Source organism: Aulostomus chinensis, chromosome 12 (genome assembly GCF_037954235.1).
Source record: "Aulostomus chinensis isolate RoL2024-O1b breed Wild chromosome 12, RoL_Achi_v1.0, whole genome shotgun sequence".
Classification (NCBI taxonomy): Eukaryota; Metazoa; Chordata; class Actinopteri; order Syngnathiformes; family Aulostomidae; genus Aulostomus; species Aulostomus chinensis.
This window is the reverse complement of record NC_141331.1, coordinates 6,452,374-6,465,014: the sequence shown is the minus strand read 5'-3', so window position 1 is coordinate 6,465,014 and position 12,641 is coordinate 6,452,374. Positions and strand designations below refer to the sequence as shown.

Genomic DNA, 12,641 nt, shown 5'->3' with positions numbered 1-12,641 from the left:
TTCATCGTTGAGATCAAACATTTGTTTTGAAGTTTTGAAATTAAAATATTTATGCTTCCTCTTCTCCTGACTTAGCGTGAGATAAACTGCTCCCACCACTTTGGCTTGGCGTGGCCTTTCTGAAACAAACACCACTGCTGCTGTGTGCCACTTCAACCCTCTGAAATTCATTCATTAGGTTTTGATTGGACTGATTCATGCGCGTGTACGTGTGTGTCTGCGTCAGGTACGTGTGGAGGACCACCGACTGGGCTGATTGTCGCATCTCTCCCTTACTGAGCAAGCAGGATCGGCGGCTGGCAAACGTCAGTGTTCTGTGTGGAGGGGGGATCCAGACCAGAAAGACCTACTGTGTTCAGGTCCCTGATGACTCTGCACCACATCACAGGAAGGAGGGTAAGAAAAACAAACAAACATGCACAGCCTGCTCAAAGAGGGAAGGAGAGAATACTTCTTGGACAAAATATGAGAAATCGGTGTTGCTGTAGGCATGCTTACAGTGTAAATGGTTAGTTAATGTGAATAAATACTTATTTCTGCCCTCTATACATGTATGAAAGTAGATGTTGCCGGTTTCACTCCAAAAAGTTCTCACTTTAGGATTGATATTACACAATATGTCCACCAGAGGGCAGCTCAGAGTCCCACTTAGACCTCCGCTCAGCTCACATTCAGTTCCCGTCCGATGTCCTCCAGTTTTGTTAGCCGTCAGTCACCGTGCACACATCAGAAATATGCTCAAATTTTGTACCAACTTGCAAAACTCCATCTCAAAAAGTCCTGCCCCGTTTTTTCAGTGTTTCCTTCAACTCTCGCTGGACTCACTGCCTGACACTGCTGCCATGATTTATGGTGGAGCTGCAGAGTTTGGTCTGTATCTGTTAGATTTCAGGGAACGTGCACAGATACGGACGGATGCAGAGTACAGACAGACGGCTGTGTCTGCATCTCAGCGCAGAGCATAAATGAGCCTAAAAGCTTTGGACAGCGTAACTCTTGATTTCAAAACTATCGCTGGAGCAGTAATAGGACTACGCGCAGGCTCATAGTGGCACCAGAATATTCTGACAGTAAGGCAGGTGCAGAGGTACCTTTATCACCTCCTCTCATAATTTCAAGTGGATCCATTCATCTAAAATCAGGGTTGAGCAAGAAGAAGAACAATAAAATCATGCCAAAGAGAAAGAAAGAGCCCAGAATGAATCAAGGTCCATGCTGATCCGTCAACAGCCTCAAATTTTGTTTTTGAATATCAGAATCCTAAAATGTCTGGAATTGAAGGAGGGAAGGCATTACATTTGATTTGGCGCAGATTGCATGAACTTGTCTGCTAATTGTGTTGGTGGGTGGCGGGAGCACGCCTCGAGGAGCTGTGATCTGCATTTGATCCAAGAAATACGTGTCCATCCACCCTCTGGTGAGGGCAGCGGCAGGGAAAAAAGGACAAAAAATAATGGTTGTAATTCTTATGTTGAGTGTTATTTAAGATGTCATAAATGTTGTTACATTTGTACCTGGAGACAAAAGGATAAAAACATCTTGAGGCTGATTCAGTAGAAGGATTTAAGATGATTCAAAACTAAGAAATTCTACTGAATTGTGCAATGATGCTCGTTCAAACTGCTGCGAAAAAAAAACAAACCCTCCAACTCTGGCAGTGACAACAGTCAGAATGAAGAGAGGAAGAGTGTCTCTCTTTAGACTCTAGGACATAAATGGCACTCGAGAGCAAACTTTGATGACATTATGGATGAGTTCCTGACAAAAATTATGCCAGGTCCCTTTTTTCTGTTTCCACCTGAGAATAGTTTCCATAGTGAGAGCCCGCAAAACAGGGAGCAGCATGGAAATATATAAATAGCAGTTTTAATGAAGATCGTTGACACTCTGCAGCAAAACAAGAACAGCTGCACAGTCTTCCTTCCCCCAAACCTCTCAACTGTGGCATTTCAGTTTAAATAAAGTATTTTTTTTCAAGGTTACGGGAGAAGAAAGCGTGCCTTATGTCCTGTGTTGCCACAGCATGTTACACTGACATTTCTACCTCGATGGAAAAGATGCTGTGTAAAACACAACAGGAAACACTCGCATTTGTGTGTGTGTTCTGTGAACAATAACAGTCATACAAAAAGCCACGCCAGCGGATTCACGAGACAACAATTCTCAAACCAGAAAATATTTGAGAAAAACTGAACCCCAGCGTAGCCCAACGTCTGCGTGAATAAGAAGTATTGTGAGGAATGTTCTCCCCAACAGCGCAACAAAACATTTACCACAGCGATGGACGCACAACCAAGTCTTAAATACTTATTCAGGCACGACTTAAAAAAGGAAAACACAAGCTGTTACCGCCCTCTGTATATCTATCAAGTCCTACCAGTCAGTCAAACTGACCTGATTCCTGTGTATACTCCAAAATGTTTCAAGAATAGCTTTCGCATTACCGTTCGTATTCCTTTCATGGGTGTTTTTCAGCAAATCTGACCTGATATTGTCCCTGCCACATGCCGTTTATTTACTGTTATGTATGTAGTTGTAATGCTCCCTTAAACCAAATCAGCTTTGCTAGTTATGATCCCTGAAATGTTATGAGAGTCTTTGTGTTGTCATGCTGCTCTCAGCTGCACCTTTGATGCAGAACATAGAGGACGGATCTAACTTTTCAGCGCAGTATAAGTCTGAGTTTTCAACGTCTCTCTCGTTTTTTTTTTGTTTTTTTGTTTTTAAAAACAGTTTTCTTTATCTGTTTGCTCGCGACCCGCGTTTTCTTATTCTTATTCCAAAAAAACCTGCTGTGTTTCTCCTCAGAAGGAACAGGGTTTAGAAGTTTAGAATGAAAGAGAGAACCTTAAAAGCTGTCATGTTCTGATAAATCCCATTCGTTTGGTATCACTCAGTAGCGCCACCTTCAATTTGTTAGATTTGACTTAAATATTTGTGGTCACAATGTTTCATTTTTGTACATGTCGAGGTGAAGTATTTTCTAACGAAACATGAATGGTTGCATCTTGCCATCTTGCCAGCCAAACCCAATATGAAAATTAACAATTTTTTTCTGCCCTTAATTGTTCCTGATGGCCGTGCAACGGACTGTCCAGGGTGAACCCCACCTCTCGCCCAATGTCAGCTGGGATAGGCTCCACCCCCCACCCTGCAACTCTTACAAAAATAAGCGGTATAGAAAATGGACGGGTGGATGGAGTTTCCAAGTTATCCTGCCAACAGTCAAACCGACGTCTGCGAGGGAATCAAGCATTTGCTACGTGCGAGGCAATCGGTCTTGCTGTGTCTTTATGAACGCCAAAGTGCTTTGCTAAAACCGATACTCCTGCAAAAATTCAATTAAATAGAAACTTTAGGATCATAAAATCAGTCACTAGAAGAAAAAACTTTGCATTACAAGTCTTTTTAATTAAGCACAGCAGGTAGTTTGGCTCACAAATGGCTCTCGACTATGAGTTCGCCTTTGCAAATCAACCCCTTTGATGCCTAACAAATCTCTTCAATAATATAAAATAAAATACGATTTCTCCTTCAAGCTGTCCTTTTTTTCCCCTGAAGTGCACATGTGGTCACTCCTAGTTGCATATCAGAGCGGAGGGTTTTCGTGGACATATGTAACATAAACCATTGCGCAGCTTCATGGATGGAAACAGATGCTGCCGTTTCCTTCTATTTGGACCATTTCTCCTGCACCAGGAATCTGGAAAACAATTTGTTCCTGCTGGATGTCGTCTGCAGCCGGTTGTCAAAGGCAGAAAATGACAGTTCAAGGAACACAACAGGAATATGTGTACCACGCACTTTATCAGCGCGTTTAAGCAAGCGTCTCATTTTTACAAAGCAGATCAAACACCATGTTAAATTACTTTGGGTGAGGAGATATTGTGCAGGAAGGACATTTAGTGAATTTCTCTTTGGGCTCTCATTTAAATGGAAATTTGCCACGCAATGAAGTGCATCAAAATGGAATATATTAAGATTAAATAAAAATCTCTGTATTGTGAACAGGTCAAAAATTTGCTCCCACTCTGTCTTGGAGACTAATGTCAAAGTCTATTACCGGTGGCTGGTCTTCCTTTGATCTCCAATTGATGCCCGTGAATTGTTTAGAGCGCGCCTTCCCTTAATTTCTCTCCATTCTTCTCCTGTTTACACCCCAAGCTTGCTGCTGCCCTCCATTTAATTTTTTCTTCTGAGCCAGACATGTAATTTTCTTTTTTTTTTCCCCCTTTCATTCTTCTTTCTATTCTCTGCTTTTTTGCAAACCCACAATAAGCTTGGCTAAATCTATGCTTCTCACATGCAGTGCACAAAATTTGAGGTTGTAGCATATATCAACTAGAAGAGCACTCCTGGCATCTGGTAGTGCAGGGGATTTTTTTTTCTTCCCACTCTATGTTAAACAGGTTTTCCACAAAATTTAATGGATTCTTCCTTGGACCGTGTGTCACCACTCTACCAAGCTTGGTAGATTGGTCCAGTTTTGCATAATCCTAAAAAAACCCCAAAACAACAGATGTGGGTATAAACACAACACCCTCGGCGGAGGTAATAAACAGTGTCTTCCCAATCTTAGCTACACTTCAAAGCAATGCAATAGTCCTCGGCATCCTCTTTTTTCTCACAAAATCCAGCTGATAATTCAATGGATTGTGATTACAAACATGATTTACATATTCCATTTTACTTGATACCTTGCACCTACACACACACACACACACACACACACACACACACTCACACTTCTGCTGCCTGTGTGTGTGCCTGAGCTTGACTTAAACCCGATTTATCCTTGCCTGCGTCTCTTTTGTTTGTTCAGTGTCCAGGCCTGTGAATTCAAGGCTGTGTGCTGCTGAGGAGCCTCCCCTGGCTGTGAAGCACTGCTCCATTCCTTGCCAACACCACTGCTTGCTCTCTCAATGGTCACCCTGGGGTGCCTGCGTACCAGACAATTGCAAAGATCCTCAGGGAAAGAAAGGTACGTGGATAAAACTGGATATTAGTGTTAATGCATTTTTTCAAGCTCGACGGTGTTGTAGTTTTGTGTATTTATGTGTGAAACATGGTTTTACAAACAGCAAATATTCATGCTGCGGTGCACGTCACCATCAATCCTATGCTTGTTTCCACTTCACTGTTCTGTTATCACATATTGAAAATTTGATTTAAATTCAAAGACTGCTGAAGAGAAACAGGCAGGTCCTTAAAGGGATAGTTCACCCATCTATCGACTCCCTCTCCTGCCAGGGGGAAGGTTTGGGGGTTTTTTTCGTCCACAAAACAATGCCGGAGTTTCACTGGAAAAGGTGCTGCAGTAATTTCCCAAACAACTGAAGTGAATGGAGACCAAGCTGCAAACTAATGGAGGCATTTTATGTTATTTTTTTTACTTTTGGCGGTGTGGTGAAGGGCGCACTCGAGCAGAAACAATTGCCGGGTGGTGTAGTGTGCGAAGGTGCCTTTTGATGCCATTTTGTAAACTGTATAGAAGCAGCACTCGTCTGTCGTATCTGCAGAATAAAATTAGCAAAGTAAATGCAGCCACTACTAACCATATATCACCATCAAACTAATGTGCAAATTAGTTACCAAAATGATAGCAGCTGTAACAAGACATAAACACACAACATTTGGATGAGAATGTTGTCCTAAATAGCAGACAAGAGTTCCAAGAAACCTTCCAACTGTCTTCTCAGAATCACATCGGGCAGATGGATGGATGCAGAGGGTCCAAAAAGACCCTCGTAGAGCTAACAAGCTAGCAGTTAAATTTGAGTCTGATAAGTGTACAGATGGGCCATTGGTGAAATCATTAGCACTCAATAAAAAAATACCATTGAGTTTTATTGCTGATAGCCATGTTGTACATCTACAACCAGCTGTTCACGGCAACTGTTTCCTAAGAGTTTAGTACCTTCGATACAGGCAACAAGGGCTTTACTCTAACCTGGAATCTATTAAGCGAGACCATGTTTTCAATTTAGCAGTATTTGAATGTAAAACAATAGACTGCAGAGGTGGCTGACAGCGGAGTGATTTAGAATTATAAATTGTTGATAAGTTGCTGGCTGAAGAAGGTATAAACAGCTGCTGAAAGACCTGTGGTTCAGTTCTAAATCCCCAGGAGGAATATTAGCAGAGAAGATGCTTCCTGTGTGTTTGTGCGTGTGTTAGAGAGAGAGAGAGAGAGAGAGAGAGAGAGAGTGTGTGTGTGTGTGTGTGAGAGAGAGTGACTATGGTAAAGTGTGTGTGTGTGTGTGTGTGTGTGTGTATGTGTGTGTGCAAGTGCTCAAGCATTTAGCTCACTTACTGAATGTTCTTGCGTTATTGCACAGGATAATGTGTGTCATATCTGACTGCATCGGAGAGGGGTGTGTGTGTGTGTGTGTGTGTGTGTGTGTGTGTGTGCGTGCATGTGCAGAGTATAGCGTGTGCGTCTGTCAGTGAGCTGAAGCCGTTAAAAGGGCAGCACGACCTCGGCCCTGCCATGAGTAAATGTGCGTGAAAGCCCCCCGGGGAGCGACTGAAGTGTAGATTGTTCAGGTCAGTGCTCGTGCTCTCAGACGCTGGTCTCCGTGGGATGAGCCAACTCCTCGTCTCACAGACAGTGTCATTAATGTTATTCAAGGAGTAGAAAATACAACATCTGCTGTTTAGCATACAGGTAGGTAGGTAGTGGCGTACTGTATTTTGATGCCGTTCATGAAGGCGGTGGATGGATGGATCCTCGTGGAGCAGTGATGGAGGGACGATGTCTCGCTCCTATTGAATGGGAACTTCGTCTTTATGTCTCACAGTCAATCAAAATAATTCATGATCCTTCTCTTAGCTGAAAAATCCCGGCGATCTTCTGAGGTTCGGGTGGAGGTACCAACCAAAGTTAGCAGAGATACGACTCCCGCTGCGCTCTCTTTAAATGAAAATATAAATTGCCTTGCAGTATGCACTATTCATGTCTTTCATCCTATCTCACCTTATCACATTTTACAGCTATGTGTGGAAAATGAATTGAACTTTGGAGTTGGATAGAATTTTAGTGAAGGAGCGGGGCGGGGGGGGGGGGGGGGGTGTCTTCACAGCACTGGTTGACCCTTGTTTCCCTGAAATAAACCTGGCACGACCAAGAAACCTTTCAATTATTAAAATTGCCGACCGTGCCAAAATTGTTGTCTGTGGCGGATGCCAGCAGCAAGAAGTGCTGCAGGCGAAGCTGCAATCGACCCGGAGTCTTCATCGGCGGGACAGCTGGGATCAGCCTCTTGAACCGGCGGCTCACACCGGTAGAAAGCTGGAGGATGTAATTTGTAGAGTGGGCCGCCGCCTCCTGGAGTCAAAACAGTTCCACCTGTGGAAGGAAAGAATGTTGGACCTTTCTACCGGAGCTTTGCTGTGTTAAAATGAGTTTACCTGAGGAAATAAAGCGCCTTTCTTCAAGTGTAATGGGAATACCAGAGAAGGCTGGTAATAGAGTTTCTATCCTGCTGTTTTATAAAAGTCTGGAAGTTCTCTCAGGGAATTGGAAGTGCTCAGTAGTTGACTTTAGACAAGACCTCGAGGACTAAGAAAGAACAGAATTCCTACTTGTACTCTATAAACAGCAGCTGAGCTCGTTTCTTCCAGTGTCTCCCAACTCTGTGTGGTACCACTTTACAAACCTGCAACTGCATTCTTTTATCGCTTTATTAAGAGTGACATGAGGCCGATTGTTCTCATGACTCTTGCTTCTTTGGGACTGCAGACTGTAAGGAGGGATGGTTGTGATCCATGTTTTATCATAATCTGGGAAAAATATATATAGAGAATATTTTCATTTCTAATTTTAGATTTCACCGTGGGATAAATAGGACATAAAAAAGAGAGTAAATCGTTTAACAATAGTAAGAGGGATAACGTGGTAATCCAGGGTTTCAGACACCAATCTGTTGGGAAAACCAACCAATGATTCTTCCTTAAGTGTTAAATCCTCTTGTCAATATTTATTAAGGACCTGCACTTTTTCTTTTATTCATGGAAAGTGAAAGAAAACCTTTGAAACCTTGTTCTAGGTATTTTATACACAAAATATAGCAGGAGATGGGGGAGTAAATATTTCTACAAATGGCAGCTGAGCCTCATTTATCACTGTGATATTTGACGAAGGCAGAGAGGCTGTCAGTGCAGCAGCATTTATCCAGACCAGTTAGTCGCATCAGTAAATACTGCTTTACCAAATTATATAAACCCCATCCTGCTATATGAAGCAGCTTATTTTTTTTGCATTTTCACCATGTTTTAGTATTTTTCTGATATTTGCCACTGCTGGTTGAGGAATCTGGTATTATTGAATCAACCTTTAAACGCTTATTTAAAATTGTATGTCTTTATTTGTTCACACCGCAGCTGCCGATGTTTTTTTGTTGGTCTGACAACAAAGCCTTCCTCAGCTAATATTTTCCTCGCTGGTATCTGGTAGAACACACGGTTGTAGCCCCAGAATTATGTTCAGTAGACAGAAACCGCTTTCATGTGTTCTGTTGCTCTCCAGACATCCACAAAATATGCCAAATCTTAGAAATTAGAAGTGATGAAGGCATTTAGGTGAAATGCAGCTGGGCTCATTATCCTGCTAAACTGGGGAAAAACATGTCACTCCACTTTCTACCTCCCCTCTTGTTTTTTTTGTTTTTTTTTTATCAAACTTTAGATCATTACTAATTATCCCTTAGGCACAGATCATTGCAATTACTATCTTTCACTCTTACTTTTTTTTAATTTAATTTGATCATTTTTAGAGTGGCAATAGCAAATCAGCAAGTACGACTTTTACAATTTTACATCTGGGCCTTTTTGGCTTCACATTTGAGATTATAGCCACGGTGCTCAACTGAAGGCGTACTGCCTCTTTAACTATTACAGTATCTTATATATATATATATATATATATATAGAGAGAGAGAGAGAGAGAGAGAGAGAGAGAGAGATATGGAGTATTACAGTACTCTATATTTATGGAACATAAACACAAGATATTCTGAATGAGAATTTGCTGAGATCACATCTAAGATATGATGAAACAGCCTCTAAAGAGTGTGTCGAGCAAGAGTGTTAGTGTATGTGGATCAGCCTCCACCTTTTGATGGCTTACTCCTTGGCTTTTATTACTTCCTCCTACAAAGCTTCAGATTTTATTTGTACATTTTTTAATGCATAATCCCGACAAACAAACGCCACCAAAAACAGGATGCAGGGGACGATGCAGCTTGACACCTGCCCTGTTCTGATAATCGAATAATCCAACAATTGTCAAGGATAATTTGCTCCATTTCTTTGTTTTTTCCTGATATCTACCAAAAAAAAAAACACCACTTTGCTTCCATCATTAATTTCACTCTCCTCCACTCTTCAGTGTAGTCATGAAGGGCACATCATAAATGTTAACTAGAGAGTGATGGCAGTTTTTGTTTTGAACCATATTTATATGTAAAACGTGTAAGAGACTAGTATGAGGATGTATCACATTCGGACACGACCGTTTTGATTTTTTTTTTTTTCACCCTCACAATCCATTTCCTCGTACAAGCAAACAATTCAATATGGAGCTTGACATGAAATCAGTCTTTACAATAGACTTGTGTTATCTTCTGTAAAGCAGACATGTTGAGTTGGTGACAGCAACAGAGGCGGCTCACCTCAGCAGCTCAGTGGGGAAACTTCATTTTAGGAGCAGAAACAGCAGCTGTGAAATTACCATGAGACTCAGTAATTGTGTCACTGAGGGAGCCTCCAACCTGACTCCAGTCACTCACTTTTCCGAAGCACCTTCCCCTTTGTTGTGCCATTTCACCCATAATCATCGTCAACCCCCCCTTGTTTCTCTTCTCACTTTGGAAAATGGGGTGAAGGCACTTTCTCCTTTATTTTCATATATAGAACAAATAAGACCGATCTATACTTTGTGGAGGAATCTTTTTTTTTAACGCCACTGTAAAACATTGTTTTAAGCGTCACACAACCTCTACACAATTGGTTCTGTTTGGTCTGATATCAGTCGGTAAGGCTGATGGATTGTTAGAAGAGGGAGCCAGTTTGGCCCGTGTTTAGTCTGCAAGCGCTGTGCTGTCATGTTATGCACATTCGGCGCCATTAACCAGTTCAAACACTAATTAAAATCTGCAACAAGTTCCTCAGTGATTTTACTGGAAACACATAAATATGCAGAATCAAGCAGCTCTCTGACTTCAGTTTGATATAATCATCGATGACACATTTCAGAAAGTGAAAGCTGTGCTGTTTTATCATTGATTGTGGAGGATGGGACTACAACATATGGAAAAGAGCTTCAAATGTAGACCGTCTCCACAAGCAGCTACAGAGTGCAGAGTCCAAGCGTTTGGTTTCCAAGAGAAAACGATGCAAAACGACCTCACGGTACTGAAACAAGAAGAGAATTAACATTAGCGTCTGGTTTGAAGAGAGAACAGCATGGAGGGTGATGTGTCTTGAAAGTGCTGCTGCTAAATGCGAGAAGAGACATCAGTGTCTTGCACTGTCTGGTTGAATCTGATTAGGGAGCGGAAAGAGGAACATTAACGACAATCTACAGCCATAGGATCTGCAATTGACTACGGCTGTATTGCACATGGGGCAGCAGCTCCATCTGTTCTAAAGAGGCTGTAAGTGATCCGGGCTACAGTGAATTGGTGGCAGGGCTTACAGAGCAACTCCTATTAAAGCTTTTTTTTAGTTGAAATGAGGGAACTTACATTAGCGCTGAGAAGGAACAAACTGTCCCCGAACGTCTGGGACTAAACAGAGTTTTTAAGTTTTTAACATCAGGCTAATGTTTGTTGGAGGAGGACTGGGAATTTCAGGGAAGGGCTGCTACAAGGGGGAGGGGGAGTGAATGAAAGACCCAGCAGTGTCCTGACCATCTGTTCCACCGCGGCTCTTCATTGAACTTGACTTTTATATTTTAGACCGAATCAGGAAGAAAGAGGCATTTAGCATTTTGGCATTTAGTTAGTGGATATTTAAAAGAAGGAAGGGTGGACAACTTTTAGGTTTACACTGATGGCTCCAAGAGTCTCCACAATGGAAAAGCAGTAATAGCTGCACCTGCAGAGACTTCTTGGAAGCAGATTTCCAGCTGCACTTCTAGATGATGGTAATCCTGAGGGTACTGGGGAAAGTGGAGGTAGTTTAATCAGAAAAGGCAGCTATAAACTATGCTCGGACTCAACAAAAGCAATCATGGCACTGATGGGCAGGAAGTGTAGAGCCAGACCAGATATATTAAGTGTGCTGTACTTTTATAGCCTGTTTGACTTGCCAGAATCAAATTGAAACATTTGGTTAGTCTTATATTTTGTCTGGTTTTGTTTCAAGGTGCAACAATTCAAGTGGCTTTGCTGAGGGCCTGTTTGAAGGAACAGTTGAAGAAATTTGCTCACATTAGTCTTTGAAATTCAAGCTGGGAAACGTTGAACTCCTCATCCCAGATATCTAGCAAATGTTGGAATTCAACAAGGCGAAGCCGCCGATCCTGAGTGAGTTTTGGTGTTCATCTGAAGAAATGCCGCGCGACAACCATGTTGTCCTCCTGCAAGTGGCTCAGATCAGGAACAGATTGCGCTTTCATTGCATTTGAAGCACACAAGCTCTCACATCTGTCAGGTTTGGTCCGCACAAGAGAATGTTGACACGATTCACTCGTGCCGAAGTAAAAAAATACCAGGTTTCTGTTAAAACAGACTAAATGCTGGGTTGTGAAAGCATCATATGAATACAATCTGACCCTGATTCAACCTAAAGAAGCAAGCGAGAATGCACAGGAGAAACGGCTGTCCGCAGACTGAATTTGTTCAGGTGGAAACAAAATGAAAGGTAATGATATGACAGGGAGAGGTTTGGACAGCTCAAATGTGATGTTTGCTAAAACATCTGGGCCAAGGCGTTTACATTTTCCAGAGCATAATTTTAGATGTTTTCGAAAGAGAGCCCATTTCCGGCTCTGCTCCTTGGTACAGGCCCTGCTGCAGATGTATTTTTTTTAGTTTGTCCGCCTGTGAAAGCGAAATAAATATAAAAGAAAATGAGAAACAGACTCGTGAAAGTCCCCTAAGTTTAGGAGAACTGTTGGGTTTCTCTGCACCCCCGCTCATGCAGGCGAACAGGGGAATAAAGAAGCAGATGAGGCAGCAAAAAGGGCTAAATCAAAAGGAAGAACATAGACATGGAAGTATTGTATGGAAGGGTGGAGTGTGAGAGTTGATTCAGCGAGCAAGAACAGAGTTGTTGCAAAAAGAATAGAAAAGGGGAAACAAAGGAAGCTTCTGGTTTTCAGTACAGCCACTGTGGAAATGCACATCAAATACAAGAATTGGCAGGAAGCATCCGCATGGAAAATGCACATGTGGAGATGCAGAGCCTGTGAACCATGTTTTGATGGATTGCGGAAAATATTGTGCAGGAAAAAAAAAATCAAATGAACAGTAGTGTTTGAAACACCCAATAATTTAAAATGGAGTTGAAATGTTTGGATGTGTTTGGATATACGGCTTTATGGGCGTGTACAGAAGCGCCGGTGTTAGTATGTCTCAACCACCTCTGGGACAGGAGGAGCTGGAGGGTGATGAGCTTTACGGTTTGGGAATCTCTGG

The 12,641-nt window shown here is 42.1% G+C and overlaps 1 protein-coding gene across 1 annotated transcript in view; it reads left to right on the top strand.

The window, feature by feature from the left end:
* The window catches only part of thsd7ba (thrombospondin, type I, domain containing 7Ba), a 208,141-nt gene that overhangs the window by 101,245 nt on the left and 94,255 nt on the right, over positions 1-12,641 (top strand). The window contains exons 9-10 of the mRNA XM_086219797.1: positions 227-396; positions 4,823-4,981. Coding sequence (XP_086075923.1) covers positions 227-396; positions 4,823-4,981 — 329 coding nt within the window. The remainder of the gene's footprint in view (positions 1-226; positions 397-4,822; positions 4,982-12,641) is intronic.